Genomic DNA, 16,254 nt, shown 5'->3' with positions numbered 1-16,254 from the left:
AGCTCATTCCTATGACACCCTACTTAGCTAAACCACAGGCACAGCCCAAACCCTGCCAGAGCTAGCATTGCTTCACTCTTCAAACAGGAAACAGGCCAAGGTGAGGGAAGTGACTGCTTGGGGGGAGTTAAGAAACAGGGGACAAAGATGTACCATGCTGGGTTTTGCTCTCACGTACCTATGCTAGTCAGGCAAGACTTAAGCACCATTTCCCCCCCCATCTTTCACAGAAGGGTAACGGCTTTACTGAGACACTGGACAGGTCTACAGTATCATGCTCCCTTCCTTAATGATGGCACAGCTTCCAAGGAAGTGTTAAAATCAATACCAGCACTTTGCTTTCAAAGGTATTTTAAGATCTAAGACACCTCCTTCCTTTTCTCTCTTCTACTTTTTGCACTACCAACTTTTCCTTTCCCCACCCTCAGAGTAAGTGTTGCAGCTGTAAAACATGGCATTTGACATTACCAGAAGCATAGATTTTCCCATGGTACTATGCCAGGATCACTTCGGTTTTGGTTCGAGTCAATGTCCAAGTGAGGAACGTTCACTCCCCATTTCCATTTCAGCCATAACTCTTTCCCTGGAACTTTCAACAATGCTATGGCAGAAATAGCCACCAAACAACAGAATAAAATAGGTGCTTGTTTTCTGCACTTCATTTAAATGTAACCAAAAATAAGACTAAAACTTTTTGATTTGATGAGCTTAGAATATGCCAAATGAAGACAACTGATGAGAGCATGAACCACACGAAAATGAGAAAGAAGTTACCCAGAACATTATCTTCTAAAAGCAGCAGTAAGCAGTAACATTAAAAACCATTCAAGCCAAACAAACCCAGAGAACTTTGACATCTGACTACTGAAGCATTTGATGGTCTTATCATGATTTTCAGTCCTGCCCTTGAACTAGCACATTTCTAGAACAAGCACTGCTTGACAAGCTACTTCTAGGAAGCTGTAAGTCTGTTGTTTTTTTTTGTCTTGGGTTTCATTCTTACATAGCATAATCGCACAGGATAAGCAACCAACCAGGACGAGGAGATAAATCAATACAGTGAAGCTTCATTGCTGTGTTCAGACTCAGCTCTCAGTTTGAAGTGCTTTTAAGACACCTTTATGGTGAAAATGTGATGACTTTTTTTTAACAGGAAGAAATGTGTTGCAGTGAGCATTGCACTGAGCACTGCCAGCCTTACAATGTGCCACGGGCCTTCTGGCTCCAATAAAACCAGAGACAGAAACAAGGAGCCTTTGAAGCCAACATCTATATTGACTGGACTGCAGTGTGTCACACAGGAACTGGCACAGCCAGGATCCCGAATGAACTGCCTGCAAGAACCAAGGAACCTCAGTGTCTCATTAATGAAAGGACACTCGGGAGTACAAATCATGCATAAATAATTATTCCTGCTCTTCAGAGATAAGAAAACTTTGAATTAGGCAGAATTAAGAGCAGCAGTTGATGAGTAAGAGCACAGAAGCTGGCCAAGAGCCACGGCTTTAGGGAATAAAAACTATTTATTGCTGACTCCCCCCAGGCTAAGTGTTCTCATGCACCACAGAACAGGGTCTGCTTTAAAACTGTTGTGCAAGAAAAGTTATTTCAAATTAATAATGTGAAACATTCAGATGTTAAATTCTAGCAGAAGACTGTCCACAAGACCCATTATGTTATATAAAAGCCAATCTCACCTTTGTACTTCCCAAGGTGTTTCCTGTATGAGGTCACACCTTGGGAAAAAACTTACTGCAACACTACAGAACTGGAAATTAAATCCATTTATACAATTTTCCATTATACAAATGGAAACAAATACAAATGTGTATTTATACAAATACACAATTTTGGCAGTATTAGGATGAACATTATATCCCATTGCACCAGCCTCCCTGCAGTCCTGTTGCAGAACTGAAGCAAAAGCAAACTAAAAATAGTCTGACAGTAAACAAATCACATAACTACTGTATTAGCCATTTCTATTTGGAAGGAAATAATTCAACATACAATGTTAAATATCTGGATTTGCCACACCATGCTTTCCCTCTTGTCCCCAGTATACAGCAAGTAGCAAACCCAGCCAGTGTAACAACTTACTGTGTCTCAGATGGAATTCTGTCAAGCTTAGCATGTTAAAGAGAGTACTAGAAATGTGTTGTATCTGTATATAAAATCACTGTGTGATGCACAGTATGTCCAAATAATATGTCCTGCCTGACCCTGAATACAAGTTCTCCTGGGCGAGTACAAATGAAGTCTCCTTTTGGAGTTACTTTCAAATGACCAAAGCACCCCACAGTGTTCTCAAGGAACAAGAATTCATCGAGAACAGAAATCAAAGGGTTTTCCAATCTTTGGAAAGACTAGTCACACCTACCACTTACACTTGATTACTTAATTCCTTTAAGTTCGTAAAAGCCTTTTTTAAAGCATGGCAATCGAAGCGCTAGAAATAAAGACCCGAGCACAGAAGTACACAAGATACTTCTAGGGTTACAAGTTAACACTACACAGAGGGTTACCTGCCCCTTAGCTCAGGCTGTACCATCAGACCCTGTCACAGAATCATGGCATGGTTTGGGTTGGAAGGGGCCTTAACTTTTATCCAGTTCTACCCCCTGCCTTGGGCAGGGACACCTTCCACTAGAGCAGGTTGCTCCAAGCCCCTGTGTCCAACCTGGCCTTGAACACTGCCAGGGGTGGGGCAGCCACAGCTTCTCTGGGCACCCTGTGTCAGCGCCTCAGCACTGTCAGATGCTGCTTTGCTCTGCACCAGCGTCAGATCTGTCCCTTGAGTGGCCCTTGCTTCCTCCCCATCATACAATTGTCCACACACTTTTTTTTTTAAACATACTGAAAATGATGGATGCTGGAGAGGGACCCTTCATCAGGGGCTGTGCAATAAGACAAGGGATGATGGGTTTAAACTAAAAAAGGAGAAGTTCAGGTTAGATGTAAGGCAGAAGTTCTTCCCTGTGAGGGTGCTGAGACACTGGCACAGAGTGCCCAGGGAAGTTGTGAATGCTCCATCCCTGGCAGTGTTTGAGGGCAGGCTGGGCAGAGCCTTGGGTGACATGGTTTAATGTGAGGTGTCCCTGCTCGCGTCAGGGGGTTGGAAGTGGATAATCCTGAGGTCCTTTTCAACCCAAACCATTCTAGGATTCTATGGAAGACAGAACAGATTTTTACTTGTAATCCTAAATTCAAAACTGTGGAGATGACCTTTAGAGCTCCTTTCCATGGCTGGAATGTTCTCATCCACAAGCAGATTTAATTAAATCTAGCTCTTCAGACTGATTAGAGATAATAAAGCAATCTGGTAATAAAAGAGTTTTATTACATTTACAATATGATGTTTTCTTGGATACACTGTAATTGTTATAACTTGTAAGGCAATGATTTTCATTACCTCAACTACACTGACTTTATGTGAAGTTTGAGAGAAGGATCTAGAGTCATTGTAAGTACTGGAGAAGATCAGAATTCTAGTATATAAACTGTATGAAGGACCCTGCAAGAGGCATCACCAGAGAAGCACCTTATTTTACATATAAAACATATACACATGCTTACCATGTCTATGTCCACAGAAACAACCTTACAAAAGCCTGATGAAATTGCCATTCTTGTTAGTACAGCTGGATGCTGCAGAGTACAGATAAACAGGTTTTACTACATCGTGCTTTAGTGGATTTTTCTGTCCTTTAAGCACAAATATCAAACTTCAAACATCCAGGAGCAGCACCCGAACCATGTCTCTTGAGGGGAGCCAAATTCTACATTCAGTTTGCAGAAAAAGCACATGCAAGAAATTACACAGAGAAAACATTCATACTTGTCAAGCCGTTGTAAGAGACCTATGAAATATATCTATCTATATATCTATATATATATATATACACACACCTTTCACTCTCCTCCATATCTCACAATGACAACCAATTAAAAAAACTGTATCCACAAGACACCCTCACCTGGCCAGCAGACAGGAATTATCCTCTCGTGTTTGCTATCATTCCACAACCCATAGGAAGAGGAATTCCTGGAGAGCACCAGGACGTGCCAAGACAACTTGCGCAGAGGGAGATGGTGCTGAACAACCCAAGAGCTCGGATTAAAGCTAAAAACCCAGCATCATTTGAGAAACGACTGGACAGCTTTTGTGCGTGGGTGGGACAGGATTACTGTATCCAAACTGGGTCTGAGCTATAATGGATTGCCCAGAGAATCTGTGTCCTAACCCTTACTAACAAGTGAATTCAGTTTGAAAGACACTACCAGGCTACACACACATTGTGCAGTCGTACAACAAAAGAGACCTTCACAGCCATATGAGTTCTTGAAATCAAAGAATACCACTCTGGCATAAGACAGAGACAGCCCTCCCCCAGCCAGGTCCTTTCTTTGCTTGTTCCTTTTTTTTCTCCTAACAGCAATTCCCACCCAGCAGATCTAACAACTTCATCTTCACACCCACAGTGTATTTAACACTGAAATTGTGTCAATCAGTTAGTTTAGTGTCAGGAACAGCTGTATTCAAAAAATGGCAAGTGACAAGAAGTGGTGAGAGAATGGGATAAACCAGCTGCAAAAGATTAGCCCTTTAAGAATCACATTCTATTAGAGGAAATTACAATGAAAAGCCAACTCCCTTGTGATTTCCTACCAGCTCCCAAGGCACACCAAGCAATCTTAGAAGTGTTACACATAAGGTGTATATCCCTAATCACTATATGCAGAGGTCATATGCAAGATACTAGACTACTTTTTTGCATACTGTATTGATTCTATAGCAGGAAGACAGAAGGAGCAGACCTGTTACGCCAGCAGCACAGGCAGCAGACCTCAGAGCAGAAACTCCAGATAATGCAGATCTCTGTAAAAGGTTTGCTTCTGTATTAACAGGTTGAGCCCCCCTGTAAGAGCACAGCTCACTACAAACCCATTGATCTTTATTTTCCAATGCTAAATTGGTACATTGCTTAGACTGGTGGATTGGTTACACAAGTTCTGGGTTACTAGATGCCTTTCTGCTAGACTGAGAACTGTGAAGTCTGACAGTAGTGATACATCCATCAGTGATACAAAAGCATTTCACCAGCACATGGAGGAACTTCCTTAACTTGCTCTAGTTCACTAAATAATGGTATTTTTTTCCCCTGGGTAATTAGACAAGAATGTACAAATATTACAAAGAACACTGTGTAACCCTCTATAAATACAACCCTGACATTCTCTAGATAGACCAACATTATCCCTTGTATCCACACACAAGCATACTATTTCCCAGAGCCCCTAGATTCCTGCAGAGTTCATGTAAAGGTTAGGTCGCATTACTGTTTCAATGTACTCATTTCGTATGGAGGCAGATTTACATTTCATACTTAACAGACAATGAAATAGCTCAAAATGGTGACCTTTGGATGTCACCAAAAGAACGTCCCAAAAGCCCACTTCAATTCTCAACAGATGTTGATGCACCATATTTGTCATCATAAATCCTCTTAGAGTTCAGCAACACATTCAGCAAAGGAAGAAAATCAAGACCAGCACACACACACTTCATGTGGGAGAAGGGGCATCTTAAAAAAAACAGCTCCTGGGCAATGCTCTGTTGCACAGCAAAGCAACAGGGGTGCAGATCATTAGAGTTTAAATTTCTTGTCCAAAACCATGCCAGTGTAAGACGGAACACAAAGTTACGTCATCTGCTCTCCTGGCAACTCAACTGAGTCAACTTCCAGGTTGCAAATCAGGGAGAAACAAGAAGCAATTACAAAGATTAAAAAACAAAACCCAGTAGGCTGCTACCTTCAATAATCAGTAAAAGCAAATAGGTTTTATCATTTCCAGGTGAAGGCTGTAGTACACTGGCACCAGTATAAACAGCCATACCCAAAATACCTGAACCTAGGGCAGTATGTGTTTTATGAAGCTACAAGAGCCCAATAGGAGCCCGGAGCCCAAGGATTTTTCTGCATGTGAAACACACCAAGAGCCTTTCATTGCTCTCATGTCATCCTAGTATGTTAGCTGATAAACACTCCATAATCAGAAGACCCAAGTAGGGATGTCTGAAATCCATCTGCCATGAGGGAACAAGTTTAAAAACCTGACCCAGCTTTTAGCATGCCAGATTCTCCTGTATTTAGTTTCTGTCTACTGGAAGAGGCTGGTAAAAGAAAACAAGAGAGACAGACTCAACTTAATGGGCTTTTCAAACACAGGATTAGAGAAAGGATATATTGGGACGCAGGAAGTACTCAGAAGAGAAAGGCAAAGGAAAAAAATACTCGACTGAAACCAGCTACTGATGAAAGGAAAGGTCACAAGATACACAAGAAAAGAGACCAAGAGGAAAGAAACATTATTCCTTTACATTCTCTGTCTGTGAGGAGATCTGCACTCAAGGCATCTGTGGGATTTTGATAACAGTCTGCAAAGAGTCACCAGTGGGACCACTCAGGACAGAGGCACCATCATTTAATTTGCAAGCAATATGAAAACAGAAGGCACTGACTAACCAGCTGAACCAGTAAAAACACAAACTGCTTTGTGTAACGTGCTTCCAGTAAGCTTTTCCATTCCAGGGAAGATTAAATCAGTGTGACATTAATTACACTTAAAAACTCCAAAGTAGGAAAAACCCAACTCCAAGAGCCTATTTTTGAGGAAGCCAGAAGCAGTTCAATTGTTTCTTCAACAGAAGTTTGAATACAAATTGAATAACCCACTCTCATTCACATAGACCTCCTAACAGCTCAAAGGAAAGAAAACTGTTGCTCTGAAACTTAAGTGGGATTTTTGTATTTCTTCACACGCCAATGATAACAAGCAGTGTCCTACTTAATTACAAGATATTAAAACCAGGAACCCAGCAGTGGTGATGCACCTGGCAATTCGGGTTTACCAAAGGCTTTGATTACTGGTACAACATACAATACAAAACTAAAATCTCAGTATTTTCTCAAAGAGCAAAGGGGCCCACAAAGCATTGAGAAACTAGAAGGCACTCAGTGATTTTCCAAGTATAGCATCAGGATTAAGTTGCATCACACAAGAAACTCTCATCCTGCACACAAAAGCAACATCCAGGAAGAGGAGAGCTGTGAAGAAGAGTGGCGATGAACTAGAGGCTTCCCCAGCACATCCGAGACTGGAACACAGCTTGGATTTGGCACTCTAAGATCACTTTCCCTGTTTGCTGTCTCCAGCTCAACTCTTAAATGCTGCAGTAGTATTTAGGAGGATAAAACCACAGCCCATGCCAACCTGCCGGCTCACAGGCGGCAGGAACACAGAAAGGCAAAGCAGACGCGACTGAACAGGTCCACCTCTTTTCAGATCCTACCCAGTGTATTTTACTGAAAGTATACTCACAAAGCAATTGACTTTCCAGGTCAGAAACTTTTAAGGAGCAATTAGCTCAGACACTCATTTTTGTTGGCACTGAACAGTATTGAAAGTCCCTAAATTAACAAAAATTATTTCAACCTATTCAACAGAGCTTCCAAATCAGAGGTAGTCACTTAAATCTTTAGATCAGAGTTGTGCCCTTTAGAAATAATTACAGTCAATACCCATAACACCCATCCTTTCTTAACCCAGAAATCACTGGTTTTGTTAAAATCTGCAAACTTTTATGTCTGATAATAAAACCAAACATTTCACAAAGGATTTGAAGACAACCTCACCCCCCACACCCCTTTTCAGAATTCCATGCCCTTAAGTAGCACACACTGTACCAGAAATTCACTTCCAGGAAAACACAAAACATCATGGGGATGAAGGACAGGATCACAGGCTAGATGCTGAAGCACGAGTCACATCCATCTTGGGAGATGCTGCTTCACTTAACCAAGATAAACGCCCTTCTGCCTGGTTTTTGTTTAGGCATACATCCATGTCCCAGAACAAATAACCCTCCGTTTTGCAAACTGCGTTAGTCAGAGTTAGCTTGCGTCTTCCCCTCTCTCAACACCCAAAGCTCTTTGCTGGTTAGGCCATAAAACTGCTCCTGGCTCTGCTCATCAGGAAGTACCTACCAAGCCTTGCCCTTCACACTTCATGTTGCTTAGTTAATTTTGTTTGAAGGCAGAATTAGAAACCCATCCAAATACACACAGGAAGTGTCTTTGAAGCTGAGGTCTAACCAGCAACCTTTCTAGATAAGGACAGTTGTCAGACTAGTGCAGTGGTCAAAGTTATGGCACGTTCCCACCAGTGTGAAAGTATTACTTGCACGCTTTTCCCCAGCCTCTGAATACACAACTTCTATATCCTCTGTGGCCTCCCAACAGCAGTAGTTTTTAAACAGCCTGACCAGAAGATCTACATTTTCATAACAGAAAATTCTGTCATATGGTCATTCACCTCCCTGAAGTCATTTACACACTGTGAGCACTGCACAGCAACTAGATCAGCTCCCCCATGACAATTAAAACCCTCAAATTCCCACCAGCAAAGTATAACCTTATTTAGTATTTATTATGCTACATCAAGCCTTAATTTCAATAGTTAAAGCATCTACAACCAGGCCTTTGAGTGCTGCCTTGTAGCAACACTGGTGGCTCTTTATCCTCACCATATCTAAGTACCTGCAAATAAGCTCCAGAGCACCAGATTACTCAATATAAGAGATTACTCTCTGCAGTGCCCAGTTGCACAGAGCAGCTGCCCACCAGCAGTGATTTACCTTACAGCAGCTTACTTTTAAGAGTTTAAAATTAAAAACCAAAACCAAAATTACAGGAAAGGTGCCAGGCTGGAACCCAGCAATCGCATTAAAATGACTTGTGTTCATCTCAGCTACTCATGGTATGAAAAACACATTCACCAGGAAGTGGCCAGCTCTGACTTGCAGGACTGAAGACGAAGCCTACCCATGTCAATGCCTTTTAAATATAGTTTTGCCCCCTCCCTGTCTGCCTGGCCTGCTTTCCTAAAGAGCCTGCAACCTTCCATTCCAACACTCCAGTCAAAGGAGCCATCCAACCATGTTTCTGTGACGCCAATGATATCACATCCCTGTAGCCATGCACACATATCTGATGCCTCTTGTTTATTCCCCATCTGAGCTGAGCTCCGAATGAAGCCAGCTCATTGGCTGGAGCAGCTGAAATAGCTCTGCATCGCTCCAAGCATTTATTATAGGTGCTGGCATCTGACTGGGAGTGTTGGGATGGATCGGTGCCCCCCTTCCCCAACACATCTACTTTAAAGCTGCCTTGACCAGCCTGGCAAGTCTCCTACCAAAGCAGATGTCTGCTCATAAGCAGCCCTTAAGCACTTTCCTCAACTTTACTGTGTGACGAAAGTCCAAAATCAGGTATTTTTCTACTACATGCAAGGCTACCTTCTCTAGTAAATCCAGGCTGATGAGCAAGAGCACCAGACAACACAAGAAGCACAGGAAGCTCCGTGATGGAATGACTATGCACCTTCCCTTCTCAGAAGCATCTCTAGTATTTAAAAACAAAAAGCAAACCACTACCAAAGCCACCTTACAACTGTCTGAAGGACAATACGGTTTACTGCAGCTCCCCTTCTCTGGTCACCACCACCCTCCCTCCCAGCCATTCCAACAGGCAACTTCTCCCCCAAAAAGTATCTCGATGCAAATGAGACAACAGCTGATATTTCAGAGCTGCTATTTTAAGGTTTGCCTCCAAGTGCTTAGGTCTAGCTCGTCAGATTTGCTGCTCCTGGCAGCCTGCTGACTTGACAAGAGGAACAAATACCTTGTTTCATAAGCCTGAAGTGCTGGGTGGATTATGCTCCTTGCAACCAAGGATGAAAAAACCCAAACCCAAACAGTGCTGAAAGCCTTGCAAGTACGCTGGAGCTCCAACTTTATTCAGCGAGAGGCCTGGAAAAACATCCTTCTAGATGAGGTAATGATTAGTATTACATCCTGCAGGCAAGCTCAGCATTTGGGCTTGCAGAGAAAAAGGCTGGGCTTCCCATGTTGTTAATCCTAACAGTAGTTAGTCTCTTGCTTGACTGAAATAGGAATCACAGCTCCTTAAACAGCTGCTTCCTCAGACAGCCAGAGAACAGCTGAAGAGGACTCGGGCCAGGACATAAAACCAGGCAAGTAATTATGTGAAGTTGCAATAGGCATATTGTGAGGCAGTGTGCACTGGGGATGGGCTACAATCACCAGTCAAATACACTGAGGTGGGTCTTAAGATTTTTGTCTCGCTTCTTAAACCATCCAAAGCTGCTCCTTCACACATTCCCCTTGAGAAGGATTGTAAATGATGCCAATGCCATTTGTTGGATACACAGATGTAAAACATCAAGGAAAAGGAATGTTTAATGAAGAAGAGCACATCTGCTGCATCATCTCAATTTTGGAACAATTCACCATGCCCTGCTGGCAAGCATTGCCTACAAAGTCCTCCTTCCTTCCTATATTTAGGTCAACCAGGCTGAGTCAAGCCCTCCATGAGCATCCCTTGCTTTCATAGTGTTCTATTTTAGAAGAGAGAATTACAGCCAGGCATTCTTCTTCAGATAATTTCTTCTCTTGGGCTGATACATTTATAACACTCAAAGGTAAGAAGTAACAAAATGAAAAAAAAAAAAAAAGGCAAATGCAAGCAATTGCCCCTACATAAACCAGACTGTTTCCAAGGGCTTCTCTTGGAACATTTACCTGACTTGCAAAAGGCTTCATGCATCTCTAATGCCAAATGCTGCTCAAAAAAGTTTTCCCACTATACTAACAAGGCACAGAGATCCTCACACAGACACTGCCTATTACAGCCTTAGGGAATACACTGCTGTAACCACTCTGGTTTGCGTAACAGTTCAATGAAAGTTTGCATGGCCTGCACTCCCACATATAAATATCTATTCTGCTTGATTTAGCTTTGACTTTTAGCAAACTGTTTGCATCTTGGTTTACACAAGTCACCCAAATTGTTGTACAAACCAGAGAATTCTCCCTCAAACTATCCACTCAATTCAAAAGCCAGGCCTTTAGATTCCACGTATGAAGATCACAGCACCTCTTCACCAGTTCTGAAAGTCCACTTTAGACTTCTGAAAGTCCACTTCAGACTTCTGAAGATACTTCATGCCTCCTTACCATACCCAGTAAAGCCGGCTGGCTTCACCTACATTTTGAGCTATTTCTCATCACCTGCACTTTCTGCTCCCTCACAGTAGTGTAACATCCCAATTTTTCTATCCCTAAGAATGCAAGTCAATGCACAAACTGAAAGCTTCAGTGAAACAATCAATCCACAAACTGATCCTGCCAGCTATTTAAAAAGATAGTAATTATGTAAGTATGTAGAGGACAGTTCTTGAAACCTTGACGTACAGCATACAAAGAGTGAAGAAGCAACCTTCATAACTTTTACTGTCACAGAAAGTAATGGTATGTTGCTGGGAGTTACTAACTTCAAATTACTTACTAGCTAAAAAGAGTTCTGGATGAAAAAGAGAAGATTTCTAGCACAGACATGGCACAAAGCAGGATTTTTTTTCTGAGCTGTGTGACAGGTCTTTGCAAAACTTGACCAAAACAAGGTGAAAATGACTTAAAGCTCATCCAGTTCCAACCCCCTGCCACAGGCAGGGACACTTTCCACTAGAGCAGGTTGCTCCAAGCCCCTGTGTCCAACCTGGCCTTGAACACTGCCAGGGATGGGGCAGCCACAGCTTCTCTGGGCACCCTGTGCCAGCGCCTCAGCACCCTCACAGGGAAGAATTTCTCCTGCCCTCACAGCATCTCCATGGCCTCCTCTGGACTCACTCGAGCAGTAACACTTAACTATTACTGTAGGGAGCAAAGAGCATAGTGGAATTTGGGGGAGAGGGGGAGAAACACTCTTTTTTAACCAACATCTCAAGGTACCATAACAAAACTATCTAACCCAAGCAGGAAGCCAGTCCCTGTAAGGTTCAGCAGCACAGGACTCTGCCTTCCTGAACCACACATACACCAGCCTAAGAGAACAAGATGACTGTACACGTATGCAATTACTGCAGGCTGTGCTGGCACAGACTTCTAGAAGTATCAAACTGCTAGATTTTGCTAACACTTCTGGCATGCATTCACAGAGAGAATAAAATAGCCCAAAAGTTTCCACTGACCTAAACACAGAATAACCTACTGGTGTCAACACGAGTCTGAAAGCAGAGCCAATCATTGATCAGTGTCACTCTCATCTGCAAGAGGTGACACTCAAAAAAACAAACTTCACCAATGTACATACATTACAAATTAGGTGTGCACACAGCAAATCCTGAGAGGAATCATCTGTGCCCACTACAAACATGACATTCCAAGTCTGTATGTTAACTATATTGACTTATTTGTCATCAATTTAATTACCATGCAAGTCAGAAACTCCCCAGCCAGATTTAGTGGTCTGGTACTGACCTGATGGGCAAGGTGATTTACAGTAACTATACTTTCTGCTCTAAACATGTCTAGACAAGATGGTAAACTACTGGCAGCTGATCTAGTTCAGAAATTGCCTCAAACATTAAAACTTACTACTACTGATCAACACCACTAACACTGCTACTAAACCCCAACACTAGAATAAGCTTCACTTTCACCATTTCCTTCCACTTGCTTAGTTACTTCCTCTCAAGACTCCTGCACCCCGTGGGAGTAAGGGCTGCCTTCTTCACTGCATAAGGCTCTCTGCTGGTCTATGCAAGACTGCACATACAGAGCCAGACATCCTGGTTACAGAACCACACAAGTACAGCAAGAACTGCTGATTTTGAGGGACAGTCTGAAAGTTACAAAATAACACTCTAAGTGTCAAAGCAGCACAATCCCTTGGAGGAAAAGCAAAAGGACAGAAGATGAATGCATTTCAGCTTACTCCCAGAGATCCCAAGGTAAAAGTACTTCTCTGAATAAGGGCTCAGATGCTCTTTTAGGCTCCCATCTGAACACAGCAAAATGAGATTCTGGAATCTGCTAACAACTTGCAAGCATCTGCAGCTTTGGATAACAAAGGAAGACCAAAGAAAAGAGTGAAAACCCACATACAAACACAACATGTCTTTGGTTCAGCTTTGCCTAAACACCTGCAAGAGACAAAATGTCAGTAATCACTGTACCCTTCTTGCCATGAAGACTCCCAGCACCCTTGCTAGGAGGAGACAAAAGGCTTGCTTTACATTTTTAAGAGTCCTAAAGATCATGGGGAAGGATTCATCTTGAACCTTTGGTGTGGAGAATGGGCAGTTAAACAACAAAACTATTATGAGTGCTTAAAACCCAAGACAGAGTAATGGAGAGAGTTAAAACAATATGGGAAAATGCTGAACCTTGAACTTAGCAGTTCAGAGTTTTAGCACTCGAGGGAAAAGATAAAAGACATGACTGTGTTGGGATTTTGACCAAATGGAGCTGTTCTTTAAGCAGTCCCCAGAAGAAAAAAAAATTAAAAAAATAAAAAAAAAATCACAACCACCCACAAAAAAAAAAAACACAAACCGAATCAACACAATATTTGGAGCCTGGAACCACTGCTCAATACAGTGAAAAGCAGTATAACAGCTAAAGAAAGGTGAAAGTGGGAGAGAAATGTGATACAGAGAAGGATAATTTAGGCGTCATTACAGATTGATGCTTTCTTTGATCAAATGGCAGCACAGCCAGGACACAGGTGTGGAATTTAAACCCACATCCCAAAGCAATTCCTAGGGTGTTATCATGACTCAAACTCCAACAGACAGCACAATCACTTTATACTTGCTATCTTATGTCCAGGACACAAGACATTCTTGTCCTCCTACCTCAACCTCCATCCCTGCCACAGCAGTCTGGCTTGTGGAAACACTATCCCAATCACTCATATTAGCCTACTGTGTGTATTGCAAAGAAGCTACAAACCACTTCAAAATGGTACACAAGAATAGTAAAGGCTTCCCACCTCAGGGCTGCCACTGCTGATGCATATGAGGTGCACGGTGTTACAGCTAACTCAATCTAACAGCCAGTTGACACTAAAAATAAGCTGCACGTTCGCATCATTTGATCCTGCTGCAAACGTGATTCAGGAAAAGAAACCAAGACTCAAATCTCTTCTAGAAGAGCAATTAATCTTGTAACCCATGTGAGGGTCAGACCAACGCAAGGCAGGGATGACACACACATAACCCATGCTAGGGGAAGACGATGGCCACCTCCAGCAGCAGCCAACATCGGCTGCTTATCCTGATCTAAGGTTGGGATTGCCCATCTGCCCCATCAGAAGACTAGGAACAAGGATGCAGAACGACCTGTGTCACATTCAGTAAACATAAAAACCAAATTCATGTCACCCCGTTTGCCACTGAACCGGTGCAACGGTACCCAAGAGTAAGGAGGTATAAAGGAAACAGGTATCAGCTGGTTTTAAGCGTTTAAAGTCAAATCAAGCACAACGCAGTGTCTACTGAGCAGCAAGCCGAAGTCATTAAATACAGACAATAAGCCAGTTTCCAAGTTCGACTGCACACTTGCACATGCATCTCAGCATCATCTCGCAATCTCCTGCTTTCCGTTCTCTCGTGTATCTGCATCCATAGAAACCGGCGTGGCCTATTTCCCGGTTCCCACTCACTAACACCCACCCCGGCGGCAGCACAACAATTCATTTCCCCGCACAGAGAGGCTGGCGCAGGGCTTTCCGACCGCGCTGCCGCGGTACCCTCCCGGATGAACACTTCAAGCACCTCAGACTCGAGCAGCGCCCGGGGATGACAGAAGGGGCCGGCACCCCCGCGGCGAACGCGAGTTCCATGCTGCGGTTCATGGAGCTGCCCTTGAACCGCCGTTAGCGCCCGCTGCCCGGGGGCGCCTGCGCGGCTGCTGGGGGACCCCACGGGAGGGACGAAGAGGGAGAAAGGAGGACGTGGGGCGGCGGCATCCCGCTCCTCACCTCGCGGGCGATCTGGTTGAGCGCATCGTCCTCCGCCGTCAGGCGCTCCCGGTTCGGCAGCCGCTTCCGCCCGGCTCCCTGCGTCCCCATGGCCGCGCCGCTCCGCTCCCCGCCGCTGCCTCCGCCGCTTCAGCCGCCCGCCGGCTCCGCGAACAGACCGGCCGCCGCCGCCCCCCGATAAGCGCATGCGCCGCCACCGCCCCCCGGCCTGAGGGGCCGGGCCGGGAGCGGCCGCATGTCCCTAGCCCGCCTCCCCCGTAGCGGGATGCGGCAGCGGGGCCGCCCGCGCCCCTCGCAGCGCGGCCTCCGCAGCGGCTCCCTCGGCCCTGGGCAGCGCCGCTGGACCCCGGTACCCTGGCCCGGCCCCGTCCCGGTGACTGCCCTTCGGGGCTGCTCGTCCGTCTGCTCCCGTTAAGTGAACGTGATTCATTCTGGTGTCAAATAAATCAATGCTTAACGAATTCACATGGGCAAGGAGCGTGTATGCTCTGGAATCCCTGTCACAGCCCTCGTACCTCAATGTTCACAGTAATTCCTTACATGCGAGCTGTAAGTCTCTCAAGCTCAGGGTATTAATCACGTTACACAGATGTGTGGCAGAAAAAAAGGCCTGCCAAACCCACCCAGCCCTCGCTGACAAAGACCCACGTGCTGCATTTAGTCCTTGTGACTCACTTTTAAACTTCAAACTTGATAAAGGCAAAAGGCAGCACTTGCCTGGCCCGGCCAGCTTGATCGATGTTTACCTGGCGGTTTTCACAAACAACAACTGAGATTTGGGTCATCGTCAAGTTCAAAACTGTGTCAAGCAGTTTAATGTATCATCCTTTCCCACGAGGGCATGTATCAGAGCGTAAAACAAGTGGTGGCTGTATGAGGAGAAGAAAAGCCCTAGTTTTTTATCACGCGTGGGAATGCTGTGGTCCGAACTTTGCAAGAGGTTGTGCAGACCTTTGAGGTGCAGCCATTGACTCCAGAGCAGATGAGTGATTGAGAGCTCCTAACAAAGCCCTCCCAGTCAGCCACCCTGTGAGGCACATCTCCTCCTCAGCCTTGGGTCCTGCAGACTGAACAGTAATCCCTGAACTTTTGATTGTTTTCTCCTGTTTAACATCACTTGAAGGGGAGAACCCAAAGCCCACGTTCTCCCCCAGCCTGCCATCACTCCAGCTCTAGTTCAGGATCTGCCACCTTCTCAGAGCAGCCAAACACCATCTCTTTTTTTTCATCAGATAGCATTTCGGCTGTGTGCACTCACCACTCATGTTACACTTGTTTGGGGAACCGTGGTTCTTCTGGTATTGCATTGACATTGCTTCTCATGCCTGGGACTATCCATCTGTACAAG

General features: G+C 44.3%; 1 protein-coding gene across 1 annotated transcript in view; it reads right to left on the bottom strand.

The window, feature by feature from the left end:
• The window catches only part of LRRFIP1 (LRR binding FLII interacting protein 1), a 108,064-nt gene extending 92,987 nt beyond the window's left edge, over positions 1-15,077 (bottom strand). The window contains exon 1 of the mRNA XM_062642233.1: positions 14,907-15,077. Coding sequence (XP_062498217.1) covers positions 14,907-14,996 — 90 coding nt within the window. The 5' untranslated portion in view covers positions 14,997-15,077. The remainder of the gene's footprint in view (positions 1-14,906) is intronic.
• Between the last annotated feature and the right edge of the window lie 1,177 nt (positions 15,078-16,254).

The sequence above is a fragment of the Pezoporus occidentalis genome, unplaced genomic scaffold (assembly GCF_034315485.1).
Source record: "Pezoporus occidentalis ecotype Australia unplaced genomic scaffold, CSIRO_AGI_Poc_V1 ctg118, whole genome shotgun sequence".
In the NCBI taxonomy this organism is placed as follows: Eukaryota; Metazoa; Chordata; class Aves; order Psittaciformes; family Psittacidae; genus Pezoporus; species Pezoporus occidentalis.
The sequence above is the reverse complement of the archived record's forward strand: the minus strand, read 5'-3'. Positions and strand labels throughout refer to the sequence as shown.